This window comes from Miniopterus natalensis, chromosome 11, assembly GCF_054644295.1.
Source record: "Miniopterus natalensis isolate mMinNat1 chromosome 11, mMinNat1.hap1, whole genome shotgun sequence".
Classification (NCBI taxonomy): domain Eukaryota; kingdom Metazoa; phylum Chordata; class Mammalia; order Chiroptera; family Miniopteridae; genus Miniopterus; species Miniopterus natalensis.
In genome coordinates, this window is record NC_142091.1 from 41,731,124 (window position 1) to 41,746,083 (window position 14,960).

The 14,960-nt window shown below is 39.3% G+C and overlaps 1 protein-coding gene across 1 annotated transcript; it reads left to right on the top strand.

The window, feature by feature from the left end:
• The first annotated feature begins 9,181 nt into the window (after positions 1 to 9,181).
• LOC107538667 (olfactory receptor 52B6) lies at positions 9,182 to 10,192 on the top strand. The gene has a single exon (XM_016214983.2). The coding sequence runs from the start codon at positions 9,182 to 9,184 to the stop codon at positions 10,190 to 10,192; it is 1,011 nt and encodes a 336-aa protein (XP_016070469.2).
• Positions 10,193 to 14,960: the final 4,768 nt, after the last annotated feature.

Here is a 14,960-nt window from a genome sequence, read left to right on the forward strand (position 1 = left end):
GTTGATTGTCATTCCCTGAGGACAAAATATGACATTTAGTTCTGGGGACTGAGTGTTCGTGAATTCCTTTTTAAGTCCTTTCCACTGCTAGGATCCCTCTCTTCCTACCACCTAAAAAACACTAGCAAAAAAGTGCAATCTACCTCTTCTCACAACCTCTACATCATTTACCAAAAGCTACCAAGAAACTTCAATTATTCCCCATGTATAGACATCACCTTACCATAACTGTATATCGTTACTCCATTGGAACCATGTCCCAACAGATCTATGACCTAGGAGCATATTGGTCCTTTTTTTTCAATTAAAATTCCAAGATTGTCTTTCTCTCACCAAGTAACTCAGTCTAAGATTTCTCAAGGATGTAAGTATTAAATATCCTACCAGACACAGGTCTCAAGAATATTTTACTGAGATATCCATCCATTTAAAGAGATAACAGGGGCCATGTGTGAATTAGCAAATCTGCACGTATGAATGCCAATGTATCACTAGGACTCTGGTGAGACAATCTACTGTTGCCCAGAGTTTACTCCAACCTCTTCAATAACTGGAAGACAATCTCTATCTAAATATCCTTATTTCAACTCATCTATAGTGCTCCAAGCCTCCTTACCTCTTCCACCCACCAACTTCCTGGTCATCTTCCTCACTATGTCATCACATTGTTCTTTCACTGCTGGAATATACTGTTCTGAGAGTTGCTGGTGACCCTTCTTCCTCCTTCAGTCCCTATCTCTTACCTGCCAGCTCTTACGATTCTTTTACGAAATCCCTGTTTGATCTGCCTACTTCCTTTTCTCTCTACTTCCTCATCTACTCAAGTCATCTTAATCAGTAATTGGAACCACAAAATAAAAATTTTAGTTCTGCCCTGGCTGATGAGGCTCAGTTGTTTGAGTGTCATCCCATGCGCCAAGAGGTCGTGAGTTCAATTCCTGGTCAGGGTACATGCCCCTGTTGCAGGCTCCATCCCAACCAGGGGGTGTGCAGGAGGCAGCCGATCAATGTTTCTCTCTCTCTTTCCCTTCCTCTCTAAAATCAATAAAAATATAGTGTTTTTTTTTAAAAGAGAATGTTAGTTATTTCAATATATTGCAAATCCTTCTCACGCTGCCATATTGATCTCTTTAAAATATGAAATTATCAAGACACAATGTTGTTTGAAAGCATGTAATTGTACCCATTATGCCAACAATTATTTTTATTTTCTGTTTTGCAGTCAATATTTTCCCTATACAGAGTGGTTCTACCTATGTAAATGTGTCTCACATTCGCCCCTAAATGTATTTATAGAGGGCTCCCCATATTTCTCCATCATTCCTACACCTCATAGTTTGTACTACTGCCTTTTCCACAGAAGCAGTCTTGTCTTTTTTCAATATGTCTAAATTCTACTTGTTGCTTCCAGAAAACCTTCTCGAGTTTTGCTAAGCCATGCCTCTATTGCCTTGCTAGTGCAGTCACAGTTCTTAATCATTTTACCAAACTATCAGATGGTTGTATTAAGCTTTGCACTATTTTTTACTTATTCCCTTGAATTCTCTTTCCTAGATATGTGGCCAATCCTGTGTTAATGATTACAAACACTTCTTGACAATCCAATTCCTGCCTCTATGTGTTTCTTCCAGAGAGGAAGACAAGATTTCATATAGAATAACCATTAATACAATCTCAACAGAAATGATATATTTCGTCAGTCACTGTTTACTTATGTTTTTATGGTTTGCACATAAATCCTTCCACTGTGTCCCATTTGAATCATACAAAATTTACATATATATTTCCTTGGCTTATTGACTCTTCCTCCATCTTCAAAGGTAAAAACAGTAGATTTAATCTTTCTCACATCTCACATCTCATTCTGACCTCTAAACTTTTTAGAAAATGTGACTTCATATCTCTCTGACTCTGAACTTCTCTATCTCCCCCTTCTGCCTTTAAAGGCCATTGTGATTACATTTGAATCACCCAGATAATTCAGTATAATCCCCCTATTTTAAAGTCAGCTGATTATAAACTATAAATCTTCTTTGACATATAAATAACATGCATGGGTTCCAGGGATTAGGTTGTACATACCTTTGAGGGGCCATTCATTAGTCTGCCTACCACCAGGTCCTTTAACACTGCCTGATTTTTCTCACTCTGCCTCCCCAAGATTCTTCCCACCATCACTGTTACCACATTCAGATAACACTCACCAGCAACTAATTTTGATGGTGGTGCTAGGTTAGAAAGCCAGTAAAAGGCTGGAAGGGATTAGCTCCAGGATGAGAACAGAGAGATACAGAAGGGAACACAACACAATTGGGGAGGATGTATAAAAAGATGGAGCACACAATGACACAAACCCCATCCATTCCAACAATATGAGAGAAAAAAACCTAACACTTAAAAGTAAAAACACATAACATACAAAAAGGCATTTTTTTAAAAAATCAAAGTAATATAGCAATAGACTAAAACTATTTAAAAACTAAACTGTCATAGCCAAGAGGAGCCTAGGTAGATGCAGTGACTAAATGCAATGAGATTTCCTGGGTGGGACTCTGGGACAGAAAAAGGACATTAGTTAGTCACCGTGGTTGAACAACCTAGTGATATTACTAAATCTACTGAATTATATACTTCAAAAATGTAACTTTTGTCTCAGTAAACAAACAAAGAAACCAACAAAATTAAGTAATGTCTGGCCCAGAAAGGGGAGTCCTTCTCATTTTGGAAGATCCCAAGGCTGATTGATACTATCTCCTATCTCCTGAATACTAGTCTTTAGTTCCTGCTCTGGTTCTAGTGCTCTAGTTTCCATCTTACCCCTCAACCCAAATTCTCCAATGGATTGCCCTTCACTATTTATTTTATTCGTAAAGTCCTTTCATGTTCATTGTCTCTGTTGGTTCTCACAAGAACCTCATACACACACACACACACACACACACACACACACACACACACAATCTTTTTAGTCCCAACTGCAATGTGACAGTCTGGAAAGCCTCCCTTAAGAATACCGGGAAGAATTATTCTTCTGGCTTCTGTACTCCCACAGCACTCTGTACCCACTGCTGTATTGTAATTACTGGAAGCTCCCCGTGGTAAGGAGACATTGACCTGAAATTCTGACTCAAAGAACAGATAAATCAAGGCTTGTCAAATTTTTGAATGAGTAAGACTGGGGCGATAATTCTCATACGCCCATTCTTTTAGGGTGACATGTAAATATGGTAGATTTTAGGAGCAGTGAAGGGTAGAGAGAAAGCACTGAGGTGAAAAAGAAACCAGGGTTTGAAAATAAACACTAAGCAGGTGATAACTGAAAGAAACCTGAAAGGAAAATGCTGTAGGAAGGACAATGGGAAGAAAGAAAGGGTAGGATTGAATGTGGGGAGGTTAGTACATATTAGAATGGGAAATGCAAAAGCAAGTTCCATGAAAACTTTCAGCCTAAGGCCTCTGAGTTAGTGGTGGCCATCCCCCTTAGGTTCTCAGAGTGCCTAACAGCAGATATCTTTTATCTGGCTCTAGGCCAGAGCATATCCTATGTGCCTTAGATTCTCACGGTGAACAGAAGCATATTGGCCCAAGTACTGGAGGAGGAATTTGCAGCTGAGTGAGGGAAAGATAAACAGAGGGAGGAGAACCTCTGTTCCCAGAGGAGAGGAGGGCATAAACACTATATGAAGCAAGGCCTGAGACTCAGTTCTATATAGTCAGGAAGTTAAGCTGTGCACGAAATATTGAATTGAGAAACTGTGAGTCTGAGAAGGTGGCATTGAGGAGGTAAGTCTAGGTCAGATCCTTTCAGGATGGAGAGGAGGTTATAAATGTGGATGAATGGATAGGAAATGGGTACCAGATAAGTGGCCAGCTCCATAGCAATGTTCAAGGAGTGGTGGAGGGTTAAAGGGAAGAATTATTCAAAGTGGCTGGCATGAACTGTGTTTTCCTCGAGACTGGGATGGGAGAAGGGCAGTCTGGAGGGTGACTTCTCAGGTGAGGATGGGGAGATTGATGAGTAAGTGACCGTTGGCTCCTAAGGAGGATGCAAGAATCAGGAATGACATGGAGCTTCTATCCCTAGACACTGAGGAACAACAAAAAGAAAAGTGATTCTACCATGTTTGGGGGACAACTTATAAAGGACAAAGTTTCTGGATGGTGCGGTGAGGCAAAGGGTTCAAAAACAGATGGGAAAACAAATTCACTGGACTAGAAGGGATAGTTTTCCTGGAAATTTTTCCAAAGGTGACAGAAGCAGGAACCAGTGGGTGAGGGAACTGGGCATATAAGGAGTGGTAGGTCTGAAAAAGGTGGCGGCCAGAGAGACAACTGTAAGAGGAGCTCTTGGGGTTGCTCAGGAGTGTGGTGGTACAGCAGCATGGAGGGATGCCTGGCTGGGGTCAAAACGGGAGTCATGTGGATGAAGGATAGGGGGATGCTGTGAACAAAGGCTGCCTTGGAGGTTCACTATTTAGGAGAGCGGAAGCTGGAGAAGAAAAGTTTATGTAGGTGCCCACGTGACTGACAAAGGTGGGGACGTGCAGCGGAGGAGGAGCATGATGAGTGATGCGGTGGGAGGGGTGAGCACAACAAATGCCACAGACTACAGGTGAGAAGAGAATGTGAGGACAGGTGACTTACAACTATAAACCTGTGATTTTTATGATATGGGTGTGTGTCCTTGACAGTGTGAACTTACATGGCTCAGTGGATAGGAACTTATTTATTCTTTCATTTTTTAAAACATTCACTACATGTCACCTCTATTCCAGACACCAGGGAATGAGACACAGTGCTGACCCTTAGGGAGCTCATAATATATTGAGTTTGAAAATATTTCAGTGTCATAAATGCCAGAGAGAGAAATAGGTAACTGAGGGGGAATGTAGGCATAACCCAGCCTTGGGAAATGAGGAAAGTCTTCCTGAGAAATATAAACTAGCTAGATTGAAGGGAAAGATGGACTGTATAAAAGACCACAGAGAAAGAAAAGCAAGTTCAGAGACATGCATTTGTCCAGTATTGGTAAAGAAAGCAGAGAACATGTCTGTGAATCTATTAGGCAGTGGGAAATGATTCTCTAGTGTCAAGTAAGTAGCATGCTCAAAGTTTGCTTTTGGAAATCTATTTATACAGAGTGGGGCAAAAGTAGGTCTACAGTTGTGAGTACACAAAACACAGAGTTTATTCTTATATTACTATTTATTAATTATTGTATTATTTTCCATATGAACAACTTTAAACCTACTTTTGCCCCACTCTGTATATGGAGCCTGGTTTAGAGACTGGAAGGACTGTAGGTGAAGAATCAGTTGGGAGGTCTTTGGGTAAGTGGATCGGAAGCTTAAAAAGTAATATCGGTGGCAAATAGAGACTTGGGAGGTATTAGTACATGCAGACTAAATGAAGCTGAGGCAGGTGACAAGACTGGCCAGAGAGAGTGAAGAGTGAGGGAAGCCTAGAGACAGACCAATAAGAAACAGTGGTGAGCCATCCAGCATGGAAAACGGAGCCCTTAATGAGGATGACAAGGGAAGGGCTAGAGGAGAGTAGAAAAGTCAAGGCCAAATCTAGAGTTTCATGAAAGGCAGGATTTTGAAGGAAAGAAGAGAAACAGACAGGAAGTAGTGAGACAGGCTAGCAGAATAAGATATTTTTATTTTTATTTTTTGTTTGCTTTCAAGGTTAAAAATATCTGAATGTCCATACACAATAAAGATAAAGATGTAGGAGATTAGGAAAAATTGAAGATAAAGAAGAGGGGAGATAATTGATGGAACAAAGTCCCTGAGGAGGTAGGAAAGAAAAGAACTCAGAGAGTAGGTGGGGAAATTATTCTTGAAAATGTGCATACATACAAACTTACACACGTATGAATGCATATATGAGCATATGTGTGTGTGTATTATGTTTGTGTTTACATATGTGTGTTGTGTTTGCATGGTGTGTGTGTGTACCCAGTTTTAAAAATAATTTAAAGAAGGAAACCTTACTCTTTGTGACAGCATGGACTGACCTGGAGAGCATTATGCTAGGTGAAATAAGCCAGTCAGAGAAAGACAAGTACCATATGACTTTACTCATATGTGGAATCTAATGAACAAAATGAACTAACAAACAAAACAGAGACAGATTCATAGAAGGAGAGCAGGCTGGCAGCTGTGTTTGTGTGATGGAGTGGGGACTGGGAGGTGGAGGGACCGAGCAAAAAAGAAAATAAAAGAAAAAAACCTCATGGACACAGACAACAGCGTAGTGATTCCCAGGGTGGAGGGAGAGGTGGAGGAAGGTACAGGGTACAGGGGGATAAATGGCGATGGACGGAGGCTTGACTTGGGATGGAAAACACACAATACACTGTACAGATGGTATGTTATAGAATTGTGCACCTGAAACCTGTATGATTTTGTTACAGTGCCACTCCAATAAGGTCAATAACAAAGAAAAAATTAAAATAAGTAAATAAAAATAATTTAAGGCCACAAAACAGAAAGGTAACTGTGTGAAGTGATGGATGTATTAATTAACTTGTGATAATCATTTCAAAATGTATTCATATATTAAATTACCATATTATACACATACAATTTTATTTATTATTTATGCTAGAAATTTTAAATTAAAAAACTAACTACAAATTTACTTTGAGAAAATTGATAGTTTAACAATTTTTGGATCTTCTGATTTATGTACATGGTACCTATCTCCATTTATTTACATTTAAAAAATCTCTTCCAGCAATATTTTGTAATTCTCAGTGTAGAGGCTTTTGTAAACTTAAGTTTATTTTTAAGTATGTTATGTTTTTAACATACATTTTGTATGCTTGTATGTTTGTAATCAGAACTTTTAAAATGTGATTGTATAGCTGTTTGCTACTAGTATAGAAAAAAATACTTTATGTTGTCTTTATACTCTATAAACAAATAAATAATTTCATGGAGCTTCCTTGTTCTTAAGTAAAGTAAAATATAACTATAACAAAGGAGACATTGAAAGGCAGAAGGGACATTAACACTACTTTCTCTGAGAGTGGAGGAAATGAGAGAGGATGGGTGCAGAGATAAGATAAATTTATAGGGAATATAGTCAATAATATTTTAATAACTAGGCATGGTGCTGGATGGGTGTGGGATTTATTGGGATGATCACGTATCAAGTTATGTAATGTCTGGTCACTGAGGTATACAAAATAAAGAAAAGATAAATTTACAAGAGTGCAATAATAATATGAGTAGTTGTCTCCTGGTAGTCTTGAAGTCTCCATTATGTAGGAGGGAAATTCAGTTGAAAGGAAGGAATAAGAATCTGGGCAGTGGTAAAGTTGTAAATTCATTGTGAGGGTAATTTAGTAGGACTGAGGAAGGGCCAACTGCCCCAGGATGTAGTCAAGACTATTTGTATGGTTGTGTCATTTCTTTCACATCCTGACTAAGTGAGCTGAGGAAAACAATGGTTAGATTTAGTTGAAGCCTAAACATTTTCATGGAGAATGATGCAGAAACCAACTGAGGCTGAGACATTATTGGTCCTGGCAGAAGAAATGGACATGCTGATTGCAGATTAGATTGGGAAGAAAGTAAAAACCTTCTTACATCAGTGGATTAACAACTTTAGCATGAATCAGAATCACCTCTTGGCCTGCCTAAGACATAGACTGCTGCCTCCAAACCCAGATCCTCTGATTCATTAAGAGAGCGGGAAGGTCCAAGAATGAGGAGGTTCCCTGATGATGCTGATGATGCTGGTCTGGGCACCACACTTTCTGAAGCATCGCCCCATGCCTTCCTTCATGTTCTGGGTGATAGCCCCACACTTCAGAGTCACAGATATGCCTCAGGAAGCACCACACAGATTAATAAGGTTTCCACAGACAAGATTTTTTAAAATTTATTTTTATTCTTGAAAGTATTACAGATGCCCCCCTTTTTCCCCATTGACTCCCTCCACCATGCACCCCCAGGCCTTCACCACACTATTGTTTGTGTCCATAAGTTATGCATATATACATATAAGTCCTTTGGCTAATCTCTTCCCCCCACAACCTTTCCTCTGAGATTCGTCAGTCTGTTCCATGCTTCTGTGTCTCTGGGTCTATTTTGCTCATCAGTTTATTTTGTTCATTAGATTCCACATATAAGTGAGATCATGTGATACTGGTCTCTCTCTGCCTGGCTTATTTCACTTAGTATAATACTCTCCAGTTCTTCCATGCTGTCTCAAATGGTAAGAGAACCTTCTTTTTTGTAGCTGCATAGTAATTTAACACACCAACAAGATAACCAGTATGCTCATTGAAAGATCAGAAAATTGTTACTCAAAAGACTATGTCTTGTCCAAAATCGCAGTCTGACAGAGAAGATCTCTGACCCAGGTGTTTTCATACCTTGTGCAGTGTTATTTCTAAATCTCATAGCTACCTTAACTGCCTCTGTACCTGTCAGAGCATCTGTGACTGGGGGGAAAAGAAATACAAGGTCTGCATTGGCCACTGGCCCAAATCCTTCTCTTCTATAGTCTGCTAAGCAGAGGAGATTGTTCTTTGATATGAGACTGCAGCCCTTCTGTGCATAGCCTGGGGCTTTTTACAGAATTTACTACAATTTACATACCCATAGAGATTATTAATTTTTTAAAAATATATCTTTATTGATTTCAGAGAGAGGAGGGGAGATGAAAGACAGAAGCATCAATGATGAGAGAGTCATTGATCGGCTGCCTCCTGCAGGTCCCGACTGGGGATCGAGCCCGCAACCCAGGCATGTGCCCTGACCGGTAATCGAACCCTGATCGCCTGGATCCTAGGTCGACGCTCAACTGCTGAGCCATGCCCAGCCGGGCCCCAGAGATTATTCAGATTGTTTTTTATTTTCTAGCCATTCCTGCTCTTTTCAGAACTGCGGCACTGCACTGAGTTTGGCCATGTTATTGAGCCTTGGGTTTCCAGAAAGTCTTACAGTTGTATGGAGAGCCACCAAATAAGGACACAGAGCCTGTCTGTGGACAAGATCTGTAACTGCACTTTGTGCACAGCTTCTGTATGATTGTCCATAGGGAATATGCCTGTGTGCAGAACCCGTAATGGTTGGAGGACCTGTGTGTGCAGACCTTGTGGTTGTTTGCATCCTTTTATGTGCACTCTACTAATGTTTACAAAGTCTGAAGCTATTTCTCCCCTATGGCACAGGTGAGTGTTCTGCAGAAAACCATGGCTCTCTTACCTGCTAGCAGCACAGCAGCTACAAACAACTCGGACACTCGCACGGCAGGCTGCCTCCTTGTTGGCATCCCTGGACTGGAGCATCTACACACCTGGCTCTCCATCCCCTTCTTTACCATGTATGTGGCCGCCCTGGCAGGCAACGGCATTTTAATTTGTGTCATTCTCTCCCGGCCGAGCCTGCATGAGCCCATGTACATATTCCTGTCCATGCTGGCCGGTGCTGATGTCATGCTCGCCACTGCCACCATGCCCAAAGCGCTGGCCAACTTCTGGCTGGGTTCCAGCCACATTTCTTTTGATGGCTGCCTCACCCAGATGTTCTTCATCCACTTCCTCTTTGTGGCCGACTCTGCAGTCCTGTTGGCCATGGCCTTTGACCGCTATGTGGCCATCTGCTCCCCGCTGCGATATGCCACCATCCTCACAGGCCCGGTCATTGGGAAGATCGCCGCCGCCGCCCTGACCCGCAGCTTCATCATCATGTTTCCGTCCGTCTTTCTCCTTAAGCGCCTGCACTACTGCCGGGTCAACATCATCGCGCACACATTCTGCGAGCACATGGGCATCGCCCGTCTGTCCTGTTCTGATATCTCCGTCAATGTCTGGTATGGGTTGGCAGCCGCTCTCCTCTCCACTGGCCTGGACGTCACCCTTATTGCTGTTTCCTACACCCACATCCTCCGAGCCGTCTTCCACCTCCCTTCTCGGGAGGCCAGGTCCAAGGCCCTGAGCACTTGCGGCTCCCATGTGTGTGTCATCCTGCTCTTCTACACCCCTGCCCTCTTTTCTGTCTTTGCCTACAGGTTTGGTGGGAGGCGCATCCCACGCTATGTCCACATTCTCCTGGCCAATCTCTATGTGGTCATCCCACCAATGCTCAATCCTATTATTTATGGGGTGAGGACCAGGCCGATTTTGGAAGGGGCTAAACAGATGTTTTCAAATCTTGTCAAGGAATTTAACTAAAGGCTCCTGACTTGAGCTCATCTTAATCACTTTTCCTATTACTTGTCCTATATCCACCCTATCCTCACCCTTACATCTCCCAGTTACCTCATGTCATTCTCACCCATGTCCTAATTTATTTAAATAAATGTTCTACTGAAATTGGTGGTCACCAGATGGGAAGGGTGTTGGGAGGATGGGTAAAAAAGGTGAAAGGAATTAAGAAGTACAAATTGCCAGTTACTAAAATCACCATAGGAATGTAACGTACAGCATAGGGAATATAGTCAATAACGTGATAACTATGTATGGTGTCATATGGGTGCTAGACTTATTGGTGTGATCACTTTATAAGGTATATATAAATGTCTAATCACTATGTTGTACATCTGCTACTAATATAATATTGTATGTCAACTTTAATTGAAAATAAAGTAAAAATCAATCAATCAATCAATCATGGAAGTGATTCAGCTCAGGCAGTGGGACTCAGATGAGACAGCTTCCATTGGACAGATCCTTATAATTACACTTGAGGAAGATATTTCAGATCTCTTAGCCCTGATCCTAATTGTCTGTTTTCATCTTCATTATCATTTAATGATATAAAATAATGTCCACTTTTATACAGTTCTTACCAACTCACAATACAGATTAGCTGACAATTTTTATACTCTTCATTCACTATGAGTTATGTATTAATAGTCCAGAAAACCTACAATCAACAAAGATTATAAGCTTTGTAACCTTTCTCCCAAGGTGGTCTCTCATATATATCACATACTTGCAATAAAAGCATAAGTCTGTAGAGTCATTTGGAATTCAGCAATATCAATCAAATACCTTGAACATGTTCATTCTCTTTGACCTACTAATTTTTCTCCCTAGAATGTAGCTCAAGGAAATAATCAGAAACGAGCACAGAAATTTATGCAAAAAAAAAAAAAAAAAAGTCATTAATTCCAGAATTATTTACAATAGCAAAATACCAAAAAGGAAAATAGCTTTAATATCTTGCCTGAATGACAATAATTAAATAAACAATGCTATGTAATATATACTATCAAACACTAGTCAGTCATTAAAAATAATGTTTATAAAGAGTTTTTATTGATTTGCAGAAATGTCTCTGGTGGAATATAGACTACAAAGGAGTGAATACAAAATAAAGTAAAATAAATGTTCTACTAAAATCCACCATTGAATTTTTTTTTAAGAAATCAATATTAATACCCGCTTCACTTTCTTCTACCTATTATTCAAATACCTTCTGCTCCCCCACCATCTCAAGAAAAACTAACCAGGGGAAACATAACTTACCTAGAATCTACCATCCAAATAGGACTTTTCTCAGTGTTCACGTGTGTTTTCTCCCTAGTGAGTTACCTAATCCCTTGCATATAATTTTGACTTTTAGATTTGTTAGTTCAACATCTTTCTCACAATGGAAACACCTGAGAACTTTCATGTGTAAAAATTCATAGTCCCATGGAGTGGTATTTATTTTTATTACCAGCTACATATGTCTATAATCACACATGTGCATATACCCAAGTTCAGAGATGCTAACATACAGCAACATATGTAGGTGGACACATCCATTTATGAAAATGGAGATAACCGTATAGGGATAGAGCACTCTTTTCCATCCAAATATGCATCATTAAAATGATGAAGTAAAAATACCTACTTATATCTTTGTATTTAAAAATTATATGCATCATTAAAATGAGAAGTAAAAATACCTACTTATATCTAAGAGGTGTTGATTTATATATTCTTTAATAAATGTTTAAAGAAATATAAACATCTCTGTAATTTGGTAGCTTGCTCACTAATCATTAATTATTCACACAAGAAAATAGGTTAGATGAATGTTCTCTGAGATTGAGAAGAGCAACTCAGCCTAAATTTTAGTCCAAGATCAACTCATTCTTGAAAATCCAGTTCACATCTCAACTCTGTCCACTCCCACACTCTACCCACAATGAAAGATCCATTCTGTTGGGTACTGAGAATATTTATTCTTTCAGATAGGAAGGGAAAGGGAGAGAGTTGAAACATCAATGATGAGAGAGTCATTAATCAGCTGCCTCCTGCAGGCCCCCGACTGGGGATCGACCCAACTTGGGCATGTGCCCTGACCGGGAATCAAACCACCTCCTGGATCCTAGGTCAAGGCTCAACCGCTGAGCCACGTCCGGCCGGGCAATGTTTGCTCCTTTAATCCTTGTTTAGACTGCTTTCCTTAAAGAAAGGGGTGGTTCTGAAAGGCCTTTTATCTCTATTGTCCCAAAGCATAAGAACCTGCAATCATAGCAGATAATGCAATATCCAATATTTTCAAATTATATTACAAATCACTAATGTTTCCTACTATATAAGGCCTCCTTAATATGTAAGGACAAAACTAATTACAAGTCTGATGAGAAAGAGAACAAAGACATAACTAGAATATACCTAATTATTAACAAGAGAAATACAATTAAGACTACACCAAAATACCTTTCCTCACCTGTCTGACTGGCAAAAATTAAAAGGATTAACATTGTGAGAAAACAGGTTCTCTCATACATTGCTCATAAATATACATATAATTTTTGTGGAATTTGGAAATATCTTAACAAAATTTTCATGCATTTATCGTTTAATCCAGAAATTCACTCTTATAGGAAATTACTTCTCAGATAAACCTTCACAAGTACAAAACAACATCTACATAAGGTTAGTCATTATGGCAAAGTTGTTATAACCAAAATATTTGAAACACCTTTGTTTAATCCACACTCTCATGCTTACCAGGAGTGTAGCTGTTCCCAAGTTACACAGAACTTGAGAACCCCAGGGACTTGGGAGAGAGTTGCAGTCTCCATTGGATTCAGCACATACTAGCTGTTTGTCTGGGAAATATAATTAACCTCTTTAAGGCTTAATTTCCTTCTCTGTAAAATAAGGTGATAACACCCACTTTAGAGTTGTTTTGATTGGCATATTAATGGATGTTTTGTTGCTTTGGCATATTAATGGATGTTTTGTAATTGAATTTTTTTCAATTACAAAATAGATGAAGTAAACTACTTTTTGGGTATATTTGTGTGCACCTCTAGGAGAACTGCATTTCTATAAGTTAAATGCCTAAAAGTGAAACATTTAGATCACAGATTATGTATATTAAAATGTTGTTGATAAATTATTAAATTTTTTTTTATTTCAAGATGAAAACTTTTCTCTATAGCTTACTTTATTAATTTTAAATTACAAAATTAACACATCATATTAGTAAAGAATTACATTTGAAAAATGGACAGCAAGCCCTGGCCGGGTAGCTCAGTTGGTTAGAGTGTCATCCCAATACACCAAGGTTGTGGGTTCGATCTCCAGTCAAGGCACATACAAGAAGCAATCAATGAATGCATAAATAAGTGGAACAACAAATCTCTCTCTCTCCCCCTTTCTCTCTTTCTCAAATCAATTTAAAAACTGGTCAGCAAAGTTTCTCTGATGTTATTTCCACAAAAGTAACATATTCGCGTCCAGAATCAGAGAATCTGCCTTTTTTTGTATTTAAAGAAAATACCTTCATTAAGAAACAATGCAAGGAGGCCCTGCCTTGTAGATTATGATCACTGAAAATCTGAGAAGTTTGAATAAGGAAGCTGTGATCCAGAAGTGTAACATAGTTCATCTAGGGGTTTAAGATATTTCTTTTCATTGAGTCACTACCACTATTCCAAGTCTCCATCTCAGACCACCCCAAACACTATCAATGCTATCTTTTTCTAACTATTCTCAGTTGTCTGAGAATGCCCAAGTGGATCATGGCTTTACTATTTCAATTTGGCAGGTTTCAAAAAATTAAGAGTGAAGAGAAAAAGCTGAGACAGTTTCTTCCCCGTCCCACTTGCATTTTTTCCAAGCCTCACAGCCCTCAATCCCTTTATTATTTTAAACTTTAACCCTAGAATAAAAATCAAAAGACTTCAGGTGAAAAAACAATTGAGCTTCCAAGTGTCACAGCCTATTGATGGTCACTTTCTAGTTTTGAGCCATTACAGGGGATGGGGGTGGGGGACTGGGACTTCAAAGGAGAGGAAGGAAATTCACAAGGAATGAAGATGGAAAAGCAAATGGTTAGTAAATAAATGTTTCTGGGTGATCTTTAACAATGAGAGGGGCTTTCATCAAAGGGACCTTGATGGTTCCTCCCTGTCTATCACACCTAGTTCATATTAAACTATATAGTTATCTATGATGATAGATTCCTCCCTGGAGCAGGTCCTCTATCTAAATTCTTACAGGCAGTTAGGGAGGTCAAAGGTTTTCCCTGAGTCTTTTGTGTCTTAAAAATAACAAGTTTAAAATAATCAGTATCCTAAAGAGGCATATTTTGGTGTGGCAAACTCTGCTTGCCCTCACTACCGTAAATATCACCACACATTTCTCTTCTTGCTGCATTCTTCATCTTTTACCTCACCTATTCTTCTTAATATCCTCCATTAAGATGTGAGAGTAAGAAACCTGGATGTATATCTAGAGTTACTTATATCTAATTTCTATCTATACGTTGTTCTCAAATTGCATGGAGGAAAAAACCCAGTTTTTCACAAATCCATTCTCTTCTATCTATACTCAATAGCATTTAGTTAAGCACTTTTCCCTCCAATTAAAGCAACTGCTAAACATGTAGTCTCCCTGGATTCCTGGATTTTAGGCATTTCTTACAGAACATTTAGACACTGCCCATCACACACACACACACACTCCGATTAAAATTCTTTAGTAGCTTGCC